The sequence below is a fragment of the Dreissena polymorpha genome, chromosome 3, assembly GCF_020536995.1.
Source record: "Dreissena polymorpha isolate Duluth1 chromosome 3, UMN_Dpol_1.0, whole genome shotgun sequence".
In the NCBI taxonomy this organism is placed as follows: domain Eukaryota; kingdom Metazoa; phylum Mollusca; class Bivalvia; order Myida; family Dreissenidae; genus Dreissena; species Dreissena polymorpha.
Window position 1 is genome coordinate 143,823,454 of NC_068357.1, and position 16,054 is coordinate 143,839,507.

A 16,054-nucleotide genomic window follows, 5' to 3' on the forward strand; every position below is an offset into this window, starting at 1 on the left:
CAAAGTATGAACACTCTTTGGCATTTATATTTTGAAGCAACTAAAGGACGCTCGTACTGGTCTTAGTCATACCGTGCTTTTGTACCAATTGACCATTTTTTTAAATTGAAAGCCAACGGCATCCAATGCAACATATGGTTTGTTAAAAAGCTATTTGTTTGATTAGAGCTTGTACTAAGCTATACCCGGCCTAATGTGTATTAATGTGTAAAGTACAATGTATCAGTTATCATGAATGTTATGCAACAGAATTTTGTTCAACACGACAACAGATTAATGACCACGACTATGCTGTCCAGTTTTACACAGCAACACCAGTATTCGACTCAAAACCGGACCGAAAACAGATTCAAGACATTACTGTATCACTCGAGAAGAAGTTGAAGGTAAATTAAATTGTTTAGGCAATTGATTTGTTTAAATAACATTTGGGAATAAAACATTTATAGACATATAATAATTAATATCAATACAAATAAAATGAAATTCTTAACCAATAGGATAAAAACACATCTTATTATTTGTTAACCACGTTTGTGGACTTTGTTATACTGATTTTAATGATCCAAAATAATTGGTAAAGTTGTTATTCACTTGATTTTTTTAAATATTATTAGTTGATCTTCATAAAATTTCAGTCTAACAGGATCTGCTGTGTGCCCAAATGTCACACCACTGGCTAAGGATTGTTAGAAGGCCATGGAAAGCCCAGCTATCATGCATTTCCAGCTGAAGATGATCCAGTTCAAGCTGTTTGGTTGAATAAAATACGAAGAGATGAAGACAGACATTTTAAGGTCAGTTGTTAGTGGTTTCAGTAAAACTTAAAAAGATTTTGTATAAAGAAAAATAAAACATGTAAAGTACTATACATTTTCATGTCAGAAAAATAGTTTTGATGTGATTCAAAAAAGCACACATATTTATTTATTCTTTTTTTTTTCTTTCAGATAAGTCACAATACGGTTGTCTGTTTTCTCCATTTTGAACGTGACTGTCTTGATGAATCTGGATTTGCTAAGCGGAGGTATCTAAAACCAGGAGCCATCCCTACACTATTCGACTGCTGGAAGGACAAACCACATCTGTTGAAGCGAATTCACGTGGAACGTGCAATTAACAAAATTAAAAGTTTTCACATATTTGATCAGGTCATTCCGGTTTCTCTGTTTGGGACAATTAATCAAATTTGGACAGTTTGCTCATTGCTCACTCTTTTCCAAGACTCAATTATATCATGTCCTGGTGTTTAACATACATACCATTTATATGAACATATGTTGTTCGTGTACATCATACTACATGTAGGTTAATGAAATAATACAATTGGCTGTTCATGTAATATTTGTACATTTTTTGGCTTTGTATAAAGTTTTTGATAATTATCTTGATATAAGCATTGATTAAGTTACAGATTAATGCTAAAAGAGTACTTAAAGCTACACACCTTGAAATAAAGTACATGTTCATATAGATGCAATTTGAAAGTGTGCAAAATTTTCATTAAATCTATAGCCTAGTTAGCAAGTAATTTATTATTTTTCAAACAGGAATAACTGCTTTTAAAACTGAAAGTAGGATTTCTATATTAAACACGATTATTTTTAACTTTTTAAAGCGCAAAAAAAGATGGCTTTCTACCTTGTAATCACCAGATATATTCTAGTTGGCATAATAAAATTAAATCTATAGCCTAGTTTAATAGCAAGTTAATTTTTTTTTTCAAACAGTACTGCTTTTAAAACTGAAAGTAGGATTTCCAGACGTACACATCCATTTAGACAAACGGGATTATTTTTAAGTTGTAAAGTGCAAAAAGATGGATTTCTACCTTGTAACCACCAGATATATTCTAATGGGCATAGATAAAATATGTCATTCATACTTAAATTTACTATGCCAAATAAGGTGTGTGGCTTTTACATAAAAATTGTATTATTATATACATCTTTTTAATCATGTTTGTTAATTTGTTTTGATTGTATGACTACTGAATAAATAATTTTGTTAATAGAAATTTTAGGGTTTTTTTTGGAAATATTAGGTAAAACAAAGAAAGTCCAATGCATATTGAGACAAATCAGTACTTAAGTTCATTTCCTGGGAAGAACCATTACTGATTCTCGATGGGGATCGAAACTGGTTGCTCCAGATTGCTTAGCAGACACCATAGTAACTATTTCACTAAGACTCTGCTACAGATTTGCGTAATCCTTTGAGTAAAAACACTTTGTAATCAGTGATATAAGCTTTATTACAACAGAAATAATGCAAGATAAGCACATTTGAGTAGCATAGTTCATCACAAAACAGTATGCAGTATCATTAATTGAGAGATTAATGATGAAAGACAACATGTGAAAGCTAGAAATCATAAACTAATTTAAGGAAACACAATCTGAAAATTACAAACATTCAGATACAGGTATTGCACCAAAATGAGCTGAGATTCTATGATTATATTGAATGAATAAATGTGATTTGAGGTGAATCTCACAAATACTGACACTAAAATAACACAAAATTGAATACTTTCAAATCTAATTTAGATTATTTCAATACTCTTTATTCCTGATTACCGGTTTTTCATGGAGCGGAAACACTTACATCTAACAATTGTTGAACTGTTACGTTCAGATGTCCATGTGTCGAATACATAACCGTCATGAAAAAACACATAGCCTCGTTGAATAGGCTTTTCAACACCCAGTTTTGAACCTTTACCAGAACTTTTGGTCCATTCCAGAATGTTCATGTACGAAAAGTCTTTGAAGATCGGTCTGGTGCTTTGGGTCCATGTGCATTCTTCCAAATTAAGATGTTCTTACGCTGTTGACACTGTTGATTGTCCTTTACAGTTCATACAGGACGACTTCTGCTTAGCTGCAAATGGCTGGTCTGGATAAGGATCCACAATTAGGATGTTATCCTGATTGTCACTGAATTTCTTTACCCTGGAAAATATATAAAAGTAAAGATTTAAACTTTGTAACAGAACATTACGATTTAAGGTGTTACAAAAAAAGCACTACTCCAGAGTCTGTTTCAGATACTTGTTTTCCACCTAATAAACGCCACCCCTACCTTCTAATCTTTGTGACCAAAAAATGTATAAAGACAATTTAACTAGTGGCAACCAATTTCTAATGCCGACTGAAGAGAGTAATGTAACTTATTATGTCAGGGATTTTAATTGAAGCAGAAAGCTGTGTGCCACTATGCATGTTATATACATTGTAAAGTACTATATGCTGTGTGGTCGAGAGAGGCTGACTAAACAGATAAAACTTATTTTTAACAGACTGGTTGACAGAAACATAGAAAAAAATTCACAACTTGAATGTGCGTTTTTAATATAAAAAGCAGGCTTTTTCCTGGCCATTTTGGGAAAAAAGCAATTGCAGGATTGTGAATTTTTCGTGCCAAAAATCAACTGATATGGGAAAAACTAATATAAAATAACCCTTCACAATCATTCAAATTAGATGAAAAATCATGTTATTCATGGTAATGTACTTTGTGAGATGTCATTTACATATAATTGAGTTAAAATAATCATAAACTCTTCTTTCTTTTTTTATTGGGAATTATTTTTTTCAAATCGGGAATTTCTATTACAATTTAGGTCAGGGAATGGGTCTGTTTAACTGACCCGTAGATACACCAGGAAAAGGCCTGAAAAGGCGATATATAATAAGTACCTCAAGCAAAGTTCGGCTTTTGTTTCATTCGATTTCACAGCTTGTCCCTGGCATTTCAACCATATTCGCAACTCTGTAACTTTGCATCTTATCGGTTGAAGTTGCGGTAAAACAGCGCCAGGGACATCCTTGGCATACAGCTACAAAAAAAAGGCAGGTTTTAAGCATTATTGCTTCTTTAGAAAAAAATCATGTTACTTATACAACATACAAAATTCATCATATTATTTTTTTAGAAAATGGTTTGAAATAAATATGATCGATACTGAATGTAGTGTAAGTTACATGTTTGTTTTTTTAAGTGGCAATAATGCTTAAAACCTGACAGCTGAACTTGTATGCATTCATGTTGGGTCTCTGTACCGAGTCAATATTTATTAGAGTGTAGTTATTGTACATGACTATGTCCGGATATATTCATGCCACCAATGTTTATGTATTTGCATAATTATATTAATAATAAACTTAGGAGTATTTATTATAGTGATTTCACATTTTAAACAAAAAAACAAACCTTATGACAATCACAGTCGTGTACTGTTGTACTTTCTTTTCTGTTACAGGATCTGGTTCAGCCATGGTACTTCACTGTTTCTGAACATAGCATTTGGGATGATTCCTGAAAAATCCCAACATATAATGCTTTTTTGAAGCTGATTTTTATATTATTTCAACACTTCTGTCAAACACTCAAAGAAACAAAGGATAGTTTCGGTTTTGAAAGTTTATAAATATAGAGATTTTGGTGTAAAAAACATTAAAGTTAAATGACCCGTTCTCCTGATTGGTTTTCATTCACATTCTTCTACTTTCTTGTTCTATTTAAGAATAAAAAAGCCCCGAAATCATATAATTCCTATGATAAAATCATGATTACAAATATAAACTTTCTGAAAATAACTCGTAATACGCTTTGCTTTCAAAATTTGGCATTTTTATACAATATTTACATTCAAGTTCCAATCCAGGTGTAGTGGTATATGTACGAACATGAAATGTGTCTTGACAAAACGGAATGTTTAATGCATTTTTTCTCACTTCATCGTACTTAAAAGTAAATATACAACAAGCGATAGCTTTAATATGCGTCAATATAATACTAAAAATAAAACATGTGTGCAACTTACGCATATATTGTGCTAAAGACGTTGATTTCTTCAGCGACACAGTAAAATTTTATTTTCTCTGGCGAATTTCTATCCCCCGTTGACGTCACATCCGGCTAAGGGACACAACTCTAACACTAGTAAAAGCGAATAACTGAAAGGGTGTATAGCATCATAAAGTTAATATTTCAGATCATCATCGCGCGAATACAGGACGCAGCAGAAATACTGGGTGTAAAAGATCAATATGTATTGGTTGTTTATGAGACTGCTAAATAATAAAATAAAAAAAACTAATCATACAAGAAACGCCCGTCAGAGAGTCTTACGCTATGAACCCGATGACCTATGTATGTATCCTAAACCAGTGAAAGTGTGTCGTAATATGGAAGCGATGACACGATGACCTAAAAAATCAATGTAGCCCAGAACAGTGAAAGTATGTCGTAAGACGGAATATAGAAGCGATGACACGATGACTTGAAAAAAATCCAATATAATTTAAGGGGTAGTACTGTAAGATAAAAATATATATATTAAAGGGACAGTACTGTAAAATCGAATTACCAATAAAACCAGCTTTGGTGATTGAATATTTAAGAATCAAACACATAAAATGTTCATTCCATTAATAATTCCAAATTTTAAGAGAAGAAAGATATAGTGCATCAAAAACCAACAAGCATGTGTTTTAAAGTACGTTAACCTATCCTTTTGATAAAAATGAGTTGATTAAATTGAAAGTTTAATATAAACATTTTCTTTAAGATATTCTAATTTTCGAAAATGCTTTATAAAATACCCATAACATGATCGGTAAGAAATTCCATTAGTTAAATGCCATTTTACAGGAACATGATATTTTGAAATTAAATGACCATACTTTGATTGAAATTTATCGAATTTACTTCGTTGGTTATGATTAAAGAAAACTTGTGTTACCAATTTCTTCGTCAATATACGATTACGATCATTAAAATCTTTAAAACATGAACATGCTCTGGTGTAACGTACCAACTGCGAAATGTGAATACCATAGGAAGGACCTTTTGGGATGTAGCCATCTAGGAACGGAAAATTCACAATTTGAAAACTAAAGTCGTCCCGTTTGTCGTATAAACTTTTCTTAATCATATGATTATTAATAGTAAGATGTAAGTCTAAATACGCAGCATCTGTATTGGATTGACGCGATCTATTTAAGACTAGTTCATTCGGGTAAATTTTGTGAATATAATGTTCAAAGTATGGGTTATCTTTGTCATCAATATACCTACTAGTAAGTTTAAACATTGATTGAAATCTAGTTGTTTAGTTTTCGATAATTCCAACATAAAATCGCTAATATAACAATATAAAAAAAGATCAGCTTTAAGTGGCGCGCATTTAGTACCCATAAGAACGCCTGATAATTTGTCAAAATATATTACCCATTACATTCAACGAACAAGTTATCCAGAAGAAAAGTAAGTGCTGCACAAAAGTCAAGACAAGTCCAAATGTTGCATTTATCTAATATCTGATTAGAAAAAAAGCTGTTTTAGTGTTTAAAGCAAAATACGAACACTTCTCTCTTGCAAATGTTTTTTAGTCAAATAAACAATTATGGATTTTATGAAAGAGTGAGGAAGCGTTGTATACAGTGTAGAAAAATCATATGTGCTTACTTGTAACACCTTATATTTGTTCTTTTCACTTTTATCAATAACTTCTAAGGAGTTTTTTATTGAACAAAATAAGATTACATTACTATTTTCATAAACTTTATTACAATATTTAGCTATATGATATCTAATGGCACTCAATGCAGATGTTAGATACACTGATAATTGCTTGGTGGTACAAGACACTGAATAAGCGATAAAACGACTTTTATATGGCGTTTTATGTGATTTAGGTATCCAGTAAAGTGATGGCAATTTCTTGTCAGTTATATTAAGTATTGAATTAATTTTTTTCCATTCGGCAATATGGGAAGCAATAATTCCATAAGTTGTTTATTGTAAATACAATATGATGTAGTTCGCGAGTTCTTGTGATATAGTTTGAACATAAAACACTCATCATATTATTATAATAGCCTTATTAGCAGCCTTATCTGCAGGAACTATGACAAAAGTAGATTGTAAGTCGTCAAGCAATTTACAGAGACTTTGTTTATTTAATTAAGGTGAATGTGGTTAGGCCAAAGGATTTGTATTATAAATATATGTCTTATTCATTGCCATACATAATACTTTAGTCTTCCATTCATTGAGTGCAGTAATTTCAGCATTTTCCTTCCTGGACCATTTAGTACAATATTCCTGTAAGGATGTTTCGATTTTCTTAATGCAGTTATTAAAATCGATAGGAATAGGAAGTCTTTACTTAGGACCTCTGCGTAGTAAATTTGTTAGGTTTTTATTTTGAATGAAATTAAGGTCCCCAGTAATAGCATGCCCAACTTTACTATATACATATTTTGAACTAGAACAGTCACATGATGTAGGACAATTTCTGATTACATTAATATCTATGGAAATATAATTATAATTAAAAACGATTCTTCTAACAGATTTACTATATTTGTAGCAAATAAGTGGTGATTAAGTATTGCGGAAATGAGGGGGTATCAACCGACGCACATTTTTATCATTGAATATTTTAGGAAGGTCAATTAAATTAAGACCTTTGTTACAAAACTCAGCTTTAATATGATTTCTAGTTTTGTTATGTGAACTTTCAATGAAAGGTTTAAGATAATAGTCAGTGAAAGATTCAATGATACAAACACATTTAAGCTGGGTTCCCACTGCCGATCAGATCAACTCGATCAAGCCCGACCAAGCGGTCATGTACTGGTCTGGTTCGGTCGGCATGAGTGGTCGGGGCGGTCAGGTAGGTCGGCATTGGTCGGGCTTCCTACCCGATATTTTTTGACATGTAAAAAATATCGAGTAGCGGTCGAGTAGGAAATGGATAGAGAAGCGCTCGGGAAGTGGTCGTGTATTAGTCGAGTAGAAGATCGAATTGACTGTGAAGCAATCGTGTGGCGATCGGATTTATATCTTTTACACGATCTTTACCCGATCCGATCGACCTCTACCCGAGTTATTTTAGATCACAACACGATCCACTCGACCTCTTATCGATTTGATGTACATATTTACTAGACTGCTACCCGACGGCTACTCGACCGTACACGATCATTTCCCGATTGCTATTCGACCATACACGAGCTCTGTACCCGATCCGCTCGACCACTACTCGAGTTATTTTAGATCGCTTTGTACGACTGGTGGTGATCGAGCTGATGTCTACTTGGTCGAGCTGAGATCGTAAAGGGCTCGCATATAGGTCGAGAAGATCGAGCGGAAATCGGAAAGATGGTTGAGTGGACGTCGTGAATGAATCGTGTGGAGGTCGTGTGTTATCGGCAAGAGGTCGAGAAGAACTCGTGTACACCCTTTTTAGTCGAGCTTGGTCGGGTTTGATCGGGAAATTTCGGTGATCGGGATGATCGAGTTGATCGGAATGGCAGTGGGAACCCACCTTTATACAGTGGGTAAGATTGAAGTAAAAAAAAACTACATTCCTTATCAGTATGCGCCAAATAAGAAAAAAAGAGAGCAAAGTGCACTTAGAAATTTATGTCTACACCCCATTTTGTAATAATGTGTAGCAGTCATTTAAAAGGTGAGTTTTTCTTACTTTTTGAGTTGTTTTGCTTCAACAAATTGCAAATTGTTTGTAAAATGAATATATTCCATCAATCATGATGCGCGTATGAGTCGTTGTGGTCTGATGTGTCACCATGAAGATTTTAGACAATATTTCTTTGTAAAGTTTTTGGTAGCAGGCTTTTTCGGCACCAAACTTTTTCGGCAGAGTCCGAAATTTCAGGTCGATTCGGCACCAAGCCTATTCGGTCTTATATTGACCAGGATTATTCGGCCCTATATTTTATTACACATTTTCTTTAAAACTTAATTGATTAGAGCGGGAATAGAATGTCCGTGAGTTGACAATGTCTTTCGATTGTAATTGATAAAAGGTGTTAATGATGTACTTGGTTGATATGTTTATTTTTTGGTTAATTTGTTTCTTAAATATTGCCTTTGATTATCATTGATTAAGGAAATTAATTAAACAGCATTATCGTTTACAAACTGTAACCAAATTATATACTTGTGAAATTTTGTCGGTTTTAATTTAAACTATTGTCGGTTCGTTTGTTAAAATTGCTTTTGATTAAAGGTATAAACAACAGTATTTGTTTATGCTGACTATGTTACATATAATGTATAGCTAAGAAATATTGACAGTCAATGTATTTTTTAAAATTACAATAATAATAATAATAATAATAATAATAATAATAATAATAATAATAATAATAATTTAAAAAAAAAATAATAATGAAAAAAAATTGTCCTATATAAGCTTGAAAACAATAACAGTAAAATCGATGACATTGTTATAATTTGCACATTAAAAAAAATTGTCAGCGGACACCCAGATTTTCTCCTGAATTGTATATATTAAATTTTTTATAAGTTTTTATTTTTAATCTGAAATCTTCCTATTTTCATTTTCAGGTGACACATCACACATGTACTTAACAACCTGGTAAAGGTCATAAAACCTGTCATAGGTGCGGGTGATAGACACTGGCTTCACTTGATAATTAATGATGGGGTCGGATTAAAACACTTACTGCTTAATGCATTAACGATGCGTATCACGTCAGGAACAAGAGTATGCTGTCAATTAGAACTAAATGTGTTACTTTGCTTGCTTAAGTGAATTATAATAATGAAAAGATAACAGTTTCGTTTATACGTGTTTATTCACAAATGAATTATTTATAGATTCCCTTATATCTTTTTGTTATTTTATGACTATATTTGCAAACATGTTGCAGACATTTCCAATCGCGTATGAAAATGTCATTGGAATTTAAATAAGCCAAAAATAAACTCATGTAAAATAATATTAATGCAATTAAGTGCGATGTGTGTGCGTGCGCGTGTGCGTGTGTGTTTTTCAATTTAGATATAATGGTGCTTTGGGTCAGTGGAAGACTTCAGACTACTCCAGCATGTTACAATTATTTCGCACACAAAACTTGCAAAGATAATAACAAATGAATGTTTTACTAAACTTATGTTCATATTGTTGACAAAATGGAATTTGAAACAAATCTGGTTTCCAGTATCTTGGCTGAGTTTCATACAATACCCTTTAAATAACAATAATAAAGAAATGTATATAAAAAAAACAATTATCAACAATAATCAGGTCTACAATGTTTGTCAGAATTTTTTATAAATATGAATGAAAGGAAAATAAACAACATTTTTCATAGTTTATGATCATACATTTCTTGAATACATTCATCATTGAGACATAAACATAAGCACTATTAATCAGTATTTGTTTCGCCCCAATTACTATTGACCTCTTCCTGGTGGCATCTCATCAAATAAAGAATAGAGAATTTTTCCATGTTCAAAATCCAATCAGTCTCGCGTTTTTTCACCTTAACAGTTATATTCTTTCTCAGGTTTTGTCGATACACAATCAAATCACTATCAGGTTTATTCCATATTTACAAAATTCAATATTAAATCTCTCTCTATCCTTTTTAGCACATTAAAATCCCTCAATTCATAACAAATGCCTCTTAGGTTTATTCAATACTTACAAAATTCAATCTCTCTTGAGCCTTCAATACACAATCAAATAACTCAATGCACAATCAAATCATTCAATAAACCATAAACTTTCTCGTCGCAATCCTATCCATCTCAGGTCTATTCCATGTCGGCAGCAAAAGTATTCCCCTCGTCCTCATCTTCCTCACGAAGTCGTGCCATCCGAAATTGTCTGGAACACAAACGGTAAAAATTAAAATTTGTTTAAGTAGTAATGATTGAGACATAATTATCATGCCCAGGGTTTGTAACTTGCAGCATCACGATGGTGTTTCTTTTGATATGCACACAAAAGAACAAGTATTTTAGTATGCAATAAAAAACACATCCTATGTATCTAATTTCACAGCACATCCACTTGCACTGATTTTTAACAAAATGAAGTGTCTAAAAATCAGAAACAATTAATTTACTTATTTATAAAGTTTTCACTGATGAACAAAACACTTGTAAATAGACACATATCAGAATACCAAAGAGCTGTGAATTCTTGAATATTGTGCAAATGTATTTACCACTAAAATGAACTGAAACAATTTATTATTTTGCAATTTCAACTTTATTTTTGAGCTATAATCTCGACTAGTTTTAAATTGATAATAATTAGTTAACAATGATAGTTGTGTAATTTATCTACAGAAAGATGAGCAAGCAAAATGTCAGATTACAAAATAATAGAAACACCATACATAATAGTTAATGAAAATTAACAGATACAACATACCCAAAATATTTCCTTTTCCTGCGCTTGAACAAAACTACGCCACCAACAATGACGAAAAACACCACCAAACATGTAGCCACGACAGCTATGGTCACCTTTGTCCCATCTGAAACATTGTATTCTGCTGCATGACATCATTCAACTATGAATGAAACAAACAATTTTTGAATAAGGATACCAAAGGAAAAGGTCAGATGTACACACGAGTTTGAAAGTATTTGCAACTTCTTTGTGGATTCAATTGAACTGAAATGTAAGATCCTTACCAATTTCACGCCATCACTACCATTGGCTCAAGTAAGCACCATTAAGTCCAAATTCAGAAGACAGCATTTAGTCCATTATGAACTGATCATTAAAAATGTTATATGACAACTTACTAGTAAAAGATGATACCTCCTTGGGACATGGTTTTTCAGAAGCATTTTCTGTGGACGATGACGCATTAGATGGAGAATGTGTTGTGGTTGTTGTATTGGTGGTGTTCGTTGGTTTTAAAGTTGAGTTTGTGTCTTTGGTGGTGGTTGATATGTTGATGGTGGTTGCTGGTCTCGTAGTTGGATTTGTTGTGTTAATGGTGGTTGTCGGTTTTGTAGATGGGATTGATGTGTTGGCGTTGGCTGTTGTGATTGTGGTGGTTGTTGGTTGTGTAGTTGTGGTTGATGTATTGTTGGTGGTTGTTGTGATTGTGGTGGTTATTGGTTTTGTAGTTCGGGTTGATGTATTGTTGGTGGTTGTTGTGATTGTGGTGGTTCTTGGTTTTGTAGTTGGGGTTGATGTATTGTTGGTGGTTATTGTAATTCAAATGGTGGTGGTTGTTGGTTTTGTATTTGGGGTTGATGTATTGTTGGTGGTTGTTGTGATTGTGGCGGTTCTTGGTTCTGTAGATGGGGTTGATGTATTGGCGGTGGTTGTTGTGAGTGTAATGGTTGTTGGTTTTGTAGCTGGGGTTGATGTATTTCTGGTGGTTGTTCTGATTGTGGTGGTTGTTGGTTTTGTAGTTGGGGTTAATGTGTTGGCGGTGGTTGTTGTGATTGTTATGGTTGTTGGTTTTGTAGTTGGGGTTGATGTATTGTTGGTGGTTGTTGTGATTTTGGTGGTTGTTGGCTTTGTACATGGCGTTGATTTGTTGGCGGTGGTTCTTTTGATTTTGGTGGTTGTTGGTTTTGTAGTTGGGGTTGATGTATTGCTGGTGGTTGTTGTGATTGTAGTGATTGTTTGTTTTGTAGATGGAGTTGATGTGTTGGTGGTGGTTGTTGTGATTCGTGATGGTTGTTGGTTTTGTCATTGGGGTCGATGTATTGTTGGTGGTTGTTGAGATTGAGGTTGTTGTTGGTTTTTTAGTTGGTGTTGATGTATTGTTAGTGGTTGTTGTGATTTGGGTGGTTGTTGGTTTTGTAATTGAGGTTGATGTATTGTTGGTGGTTGTTGTGATTGTGGTGGTTCTTGGTTTTGTAGATGGAGTTGATGTGTTGGCGGTGGTTGTTTTGATTGTGGTGGTTTTTCGTTTTGTAGATGGAGTTAATGTATTGTTGGTGGTTGTTGTGATTGTGGTGGTTCTTGGTTTTGTAGTTGGGGTTGATGTGTTGGCGGTGGTTGTTGTGATTGTGGTGGTTCTTGGTTTTGTAGTTGGGGTTGATGTATTTTTGGTGGTTGTTGTTATTGTGATGGTTGTTGGTTTTGTAGTTGGGGTTGATGTATTGTTGGTGGTTGTTGTGATAGTGGTGGTTGTTGGTTTTGTAGTTGGGGTTGATGTATTGGCGGTGGTTGTTGTGATTGTGGTTTTGTTGTTGGCTTTGTAGTTGGGGTTAATGTATTGTTGGTGGTTGTTGTGATTGTGGTGGTTGTTGGTTTTGTAGTTGGGGATGATGTATTGTTGGTGGCTGTTGTGATTGTGGTGGTTCTTGGTTTTGTAGATGGGGTTGTTGTGTTGGCGGTGGTTGTTTTGAGTTTGGTGGTTGTTGGTTCTGTAGCTGGGGTTGATGTATTGTTGGTGGTTGTTGTGATTGTGGTGGTTGTTGGTTTTGTAGTTGGGGTTGATGTGTTGGCGTTTGTTGTTGTGATTGTGATGGTTGTCGGTTTTGTAGTTGGGGTTAATGTATTGTAGGCGGTTCTTGTGATTATGGTGGGTGTTGGTTTTGTAGATGGGGTTGATTTGTTGGCGGTGGTTGTTGTGATTTTGGTGGTTGTTGGTTTTGTAGTTGGGTTTGACGTATTGTTGGTGGTTGTTGTGATTGTTGTGGTTGTCGGTTTTGTAGATGGGGTTGATGTGTTGGTGGTGGTTGTTGTGATTGTGGTGGTTGTTGGTTTTGTAGTTGGGTTGATGAATTGTTGGTGGTTGTTGTGATTGTGGTAGCTGTTGGTTTTGTAGTAGTGGCTACTGGGTTTGTGATGGTTGTTAGGTATGTTGTTGTGCTTGATACAATTTTTGTTGATGTGCTGCTCAAAGCGACATTTAAGATGGATGCATTTACAGTTGATGATGTATTGTAAGTTGGCGAAGCGGAAGTTGAAGGTACCGGGCTCACAGGACTTGTTGTTGAATCTTCAGCAGAGGAGACAGCTCTTGCTGCACACAGAAGCACTGCCACCGCCAGTATATACGTATGAAACTTCGGCATTGTTAACGCTGTCAAATCTTATTCTAAACTGGAATCTGTAATGAAAACATACTTTGATGAACAGTTTTACCGGAGTCTAATTATTTTCATCTTAAGCGAATAATTGTATGATTTTTATATGGAAACATTGTGGATATTGCTTGTTAGTTTATTGGAGATTTATTGTGTTGTAAACAACATGGCTTCCTTTAAAAGCAATGTATTTTGAATTCATATCGCCTCAAGCTAATACTGCTATATCTAGCCAAATAACAAGGCTACTATGAACTTATCTAATTACTAGCATTATTATACAGCTTATTGTCACCAGAGTCCAGTCATTCTGTTGATGCTGGGAAAGGAGTGTACCCGGTAAGATACATGCATTGCACTGCTTCCAACTTACCACATATAATGTTATTAAGGGTTAGTAAATAAATATTACACTCCAGCTACGCTCTCACTAATAATAATTATTGCTGGCCATTGTCGGCTAATATACTACTCAAAAGAACCCAGTTACTCGTAAGTATAAAAGCACCCAGTTACTCTTAAGTATACTACAAAATTGTTTTGGAACAGAAAAAAATACTTAAAAAGAAATTAGGGATATGCGCAGGTGCCTTTAAGCGTATTTAATGTACCTGAGTGAATACTTAAGAGTAGCAGGGGTTCTTTTAAGTATTACCTAAGCTGACAATGACACATGAAGACAACCACAATTTGTAATTGTCAGCTCAAGTACCCTGGTTCTATTAGTTATACTAGAATGTACCAGAGGTACGGAAAATATACTAAAAAGTACGCTGGAGCAGTGTGTTGTTTTTCATCATTTTGGGAATGAGGCCGGGTTCCTTTGGTTTGGGAAAATCGCGGCGTTTTGACCCAAATTGGAAAATCAGTATTGTTGTTTTTTTGCTAACAAATGCTTCAAAAATGAGAACTTAAGTGTTTTAAATATATACTTTAATAAAGTGTATCTTGTAGAGCTGCATGGGAGATTTAAAAAAATGTTGTAATAACTTTTCGTTTAAACCTTCAAATGGGAAGGTTTTGGTTCCATTTGGGATAAATATATACTTAATTCCATTGGGAATGGGGCGGCCCCGATTTGAACAAACAAAAACAATGTGGAGTATGGCAGGATGCCTTTAGGCATATTTCCATACCCAGGGTTCATGTAGTATACTTATGGAGTATCGGGGGTGCTTAAATTATTACCTAAGCCGACAAGATTCAATCGAGATTAACTGAATGCGTGTGATTGAGGTTAAATATTCAAAATAATGGTTAATGTTTATTTCATTTTATTAAATTTGCATTTCAAATTCCAACAAATTAGATTTGGAGTTTATCACAAGATCTAAACATACAATCTACAATTAAATAGCTTGTTGAAATTGTCAGATATTTGCTTATACTATCAATAAAATTGAATAGTTTTCTTTAACTTATTTTCATTCAAATTATTTGGTAATACTTGACAAGGGTGCAGGATTACATTAATGGATGTAAACACACTTGAAAGTGGTGCTTTTTTCACATAAGTTTTTAAAACATTTTCCTTAAGAATTTTAACTAGTTTCTGTTTTGTCACCGATTTAAGATGTATTCGAGGGTTTATTCTTATACCTTAACATATCAACAAGATTTTTGAAAAATGATTTCAATAAATTGAGATATTTGCAAAAATAAAGTTCATAACGGTGTGTTTACATTCTGTCCAGCCCTTGTGTAAACCCCTGAAAACTCCGTTGATCCTGTACCCTGTTGACTTGCATGTCAGGATTTTTTCTTAACAATTTTAAGCCGCCCAAACTTATATGAAAGGAAACAAAAGAAGAACATAAAAGTGTGATAACTGATTAACAAAACAAAAGTACTGCTAGATATATAATATACTGGGTTGTGGGGTTATTTTGTGTGTGTGGGGGGGGGGGGGGTATTGACTTTTGATGCAAGAACCGATGAAGGACTTACGATCGATCATTCAAGGAAAGAAAGATAATATATACTATATTTTCTTCCACTTCGATAGTCGTGCTTTTTATTTGATTGAACTATTGTATTGAAAACCTCAGGTAACATTCTGCATCTTCTGGTTTTGTATGAAACGATGTTTTAGTTATTGTGCAATTCAAGTCTTTATAGATAAATGTACCTCCTAGGTGGTGAAAGTTTGTCACAGGGCCATAATTTTTTTTAACTAATCAGACGGACAATA

The 16,054-nt window shown here is 33.8% G+C and overlaps 1 protein-coding gene and 2 long non-coding RNA genes across 3 annotated transcripts; 1 reads left to right on the forward strand and 2 right to left on the reverse strand.

The window, feature by feature from the left end:
• The first annotated feature begins 339 nt into the window (after positions 1 to 339).
• Positions 340 to 1,279, forward strand: LOC127874775 (uncharacterized). Its single transcript, XR_008047088.1, has 3 exons — positions 340 to 386; positions 639 to 797; positions 951 to 1,279. It is a non-coding gene; the product is annotated as an uncharacterized LOC127874775 (long non-coding RNA).
• Positions 1,280 to 3,791: 2,512 nt separating this feature from the next.
• On the reverse strand, positions 3,792 to 4,972 carry LOC127872026 (uncharacterized). The gene is made up of 3 exons (XR_008045694.1): positions 4,829 to 4,972; positions 4,216 to 4,320; positions 3,792 to 3,841 (listed from the first exon to the last, which is right to left on the reverse strand). It is a non-coding gene; the product is annotated as an uncharacterized LOC127872026 (long non-coding RNA).
• A 4,647-nt stretch (positions 4,973 to 9,619) lies between these two features.
• LOC127872659 (GATA zinc finger domain-containing protein 14-like) lies at positions 9,620 to 13,851 on the reverse strand. Its single transcript, XM_052415988.1, has 3 exons — positions 13,759 to 13,851; positions 11,231 to 13,607; positions 9,620 to 10,678 (listed from the first exon to the last, which is right to left on the reverse strand). Exons 1-2 carry the CDS (start codon positions 13,849 to 13,851, stop codon positions 11,802 to 11,804), a joined length of 1,899 nt encoding a protein of 632 aa, XP_052271948.1. The 3' UTR covers positions 9,620 to 10,678; positions 11,231 to 11,801.
• Between the last annotated feature and the right edge of the window lie 2,203 nt (positions 13,852 to 16,054).

What these genes read in the sequence shown, in the direction of transcription:
- LOC127872659 (XM_052415988.1), bottom strand. Translation starts at nt 13,851, where the DNA reads ATGCCGAAGTTTCATACGTATATACTGGCGGTGGCAGTGCTTCTGTGT. An exon ending in AAGATTCAACAACAAGTCCT is followed by an intron (nt 13,608 to 13,758) that starts GTGAGCCCGGTA and finishes CAAACCCAGTAG; the next exon opens with CCACTACTACAAAACCAACA.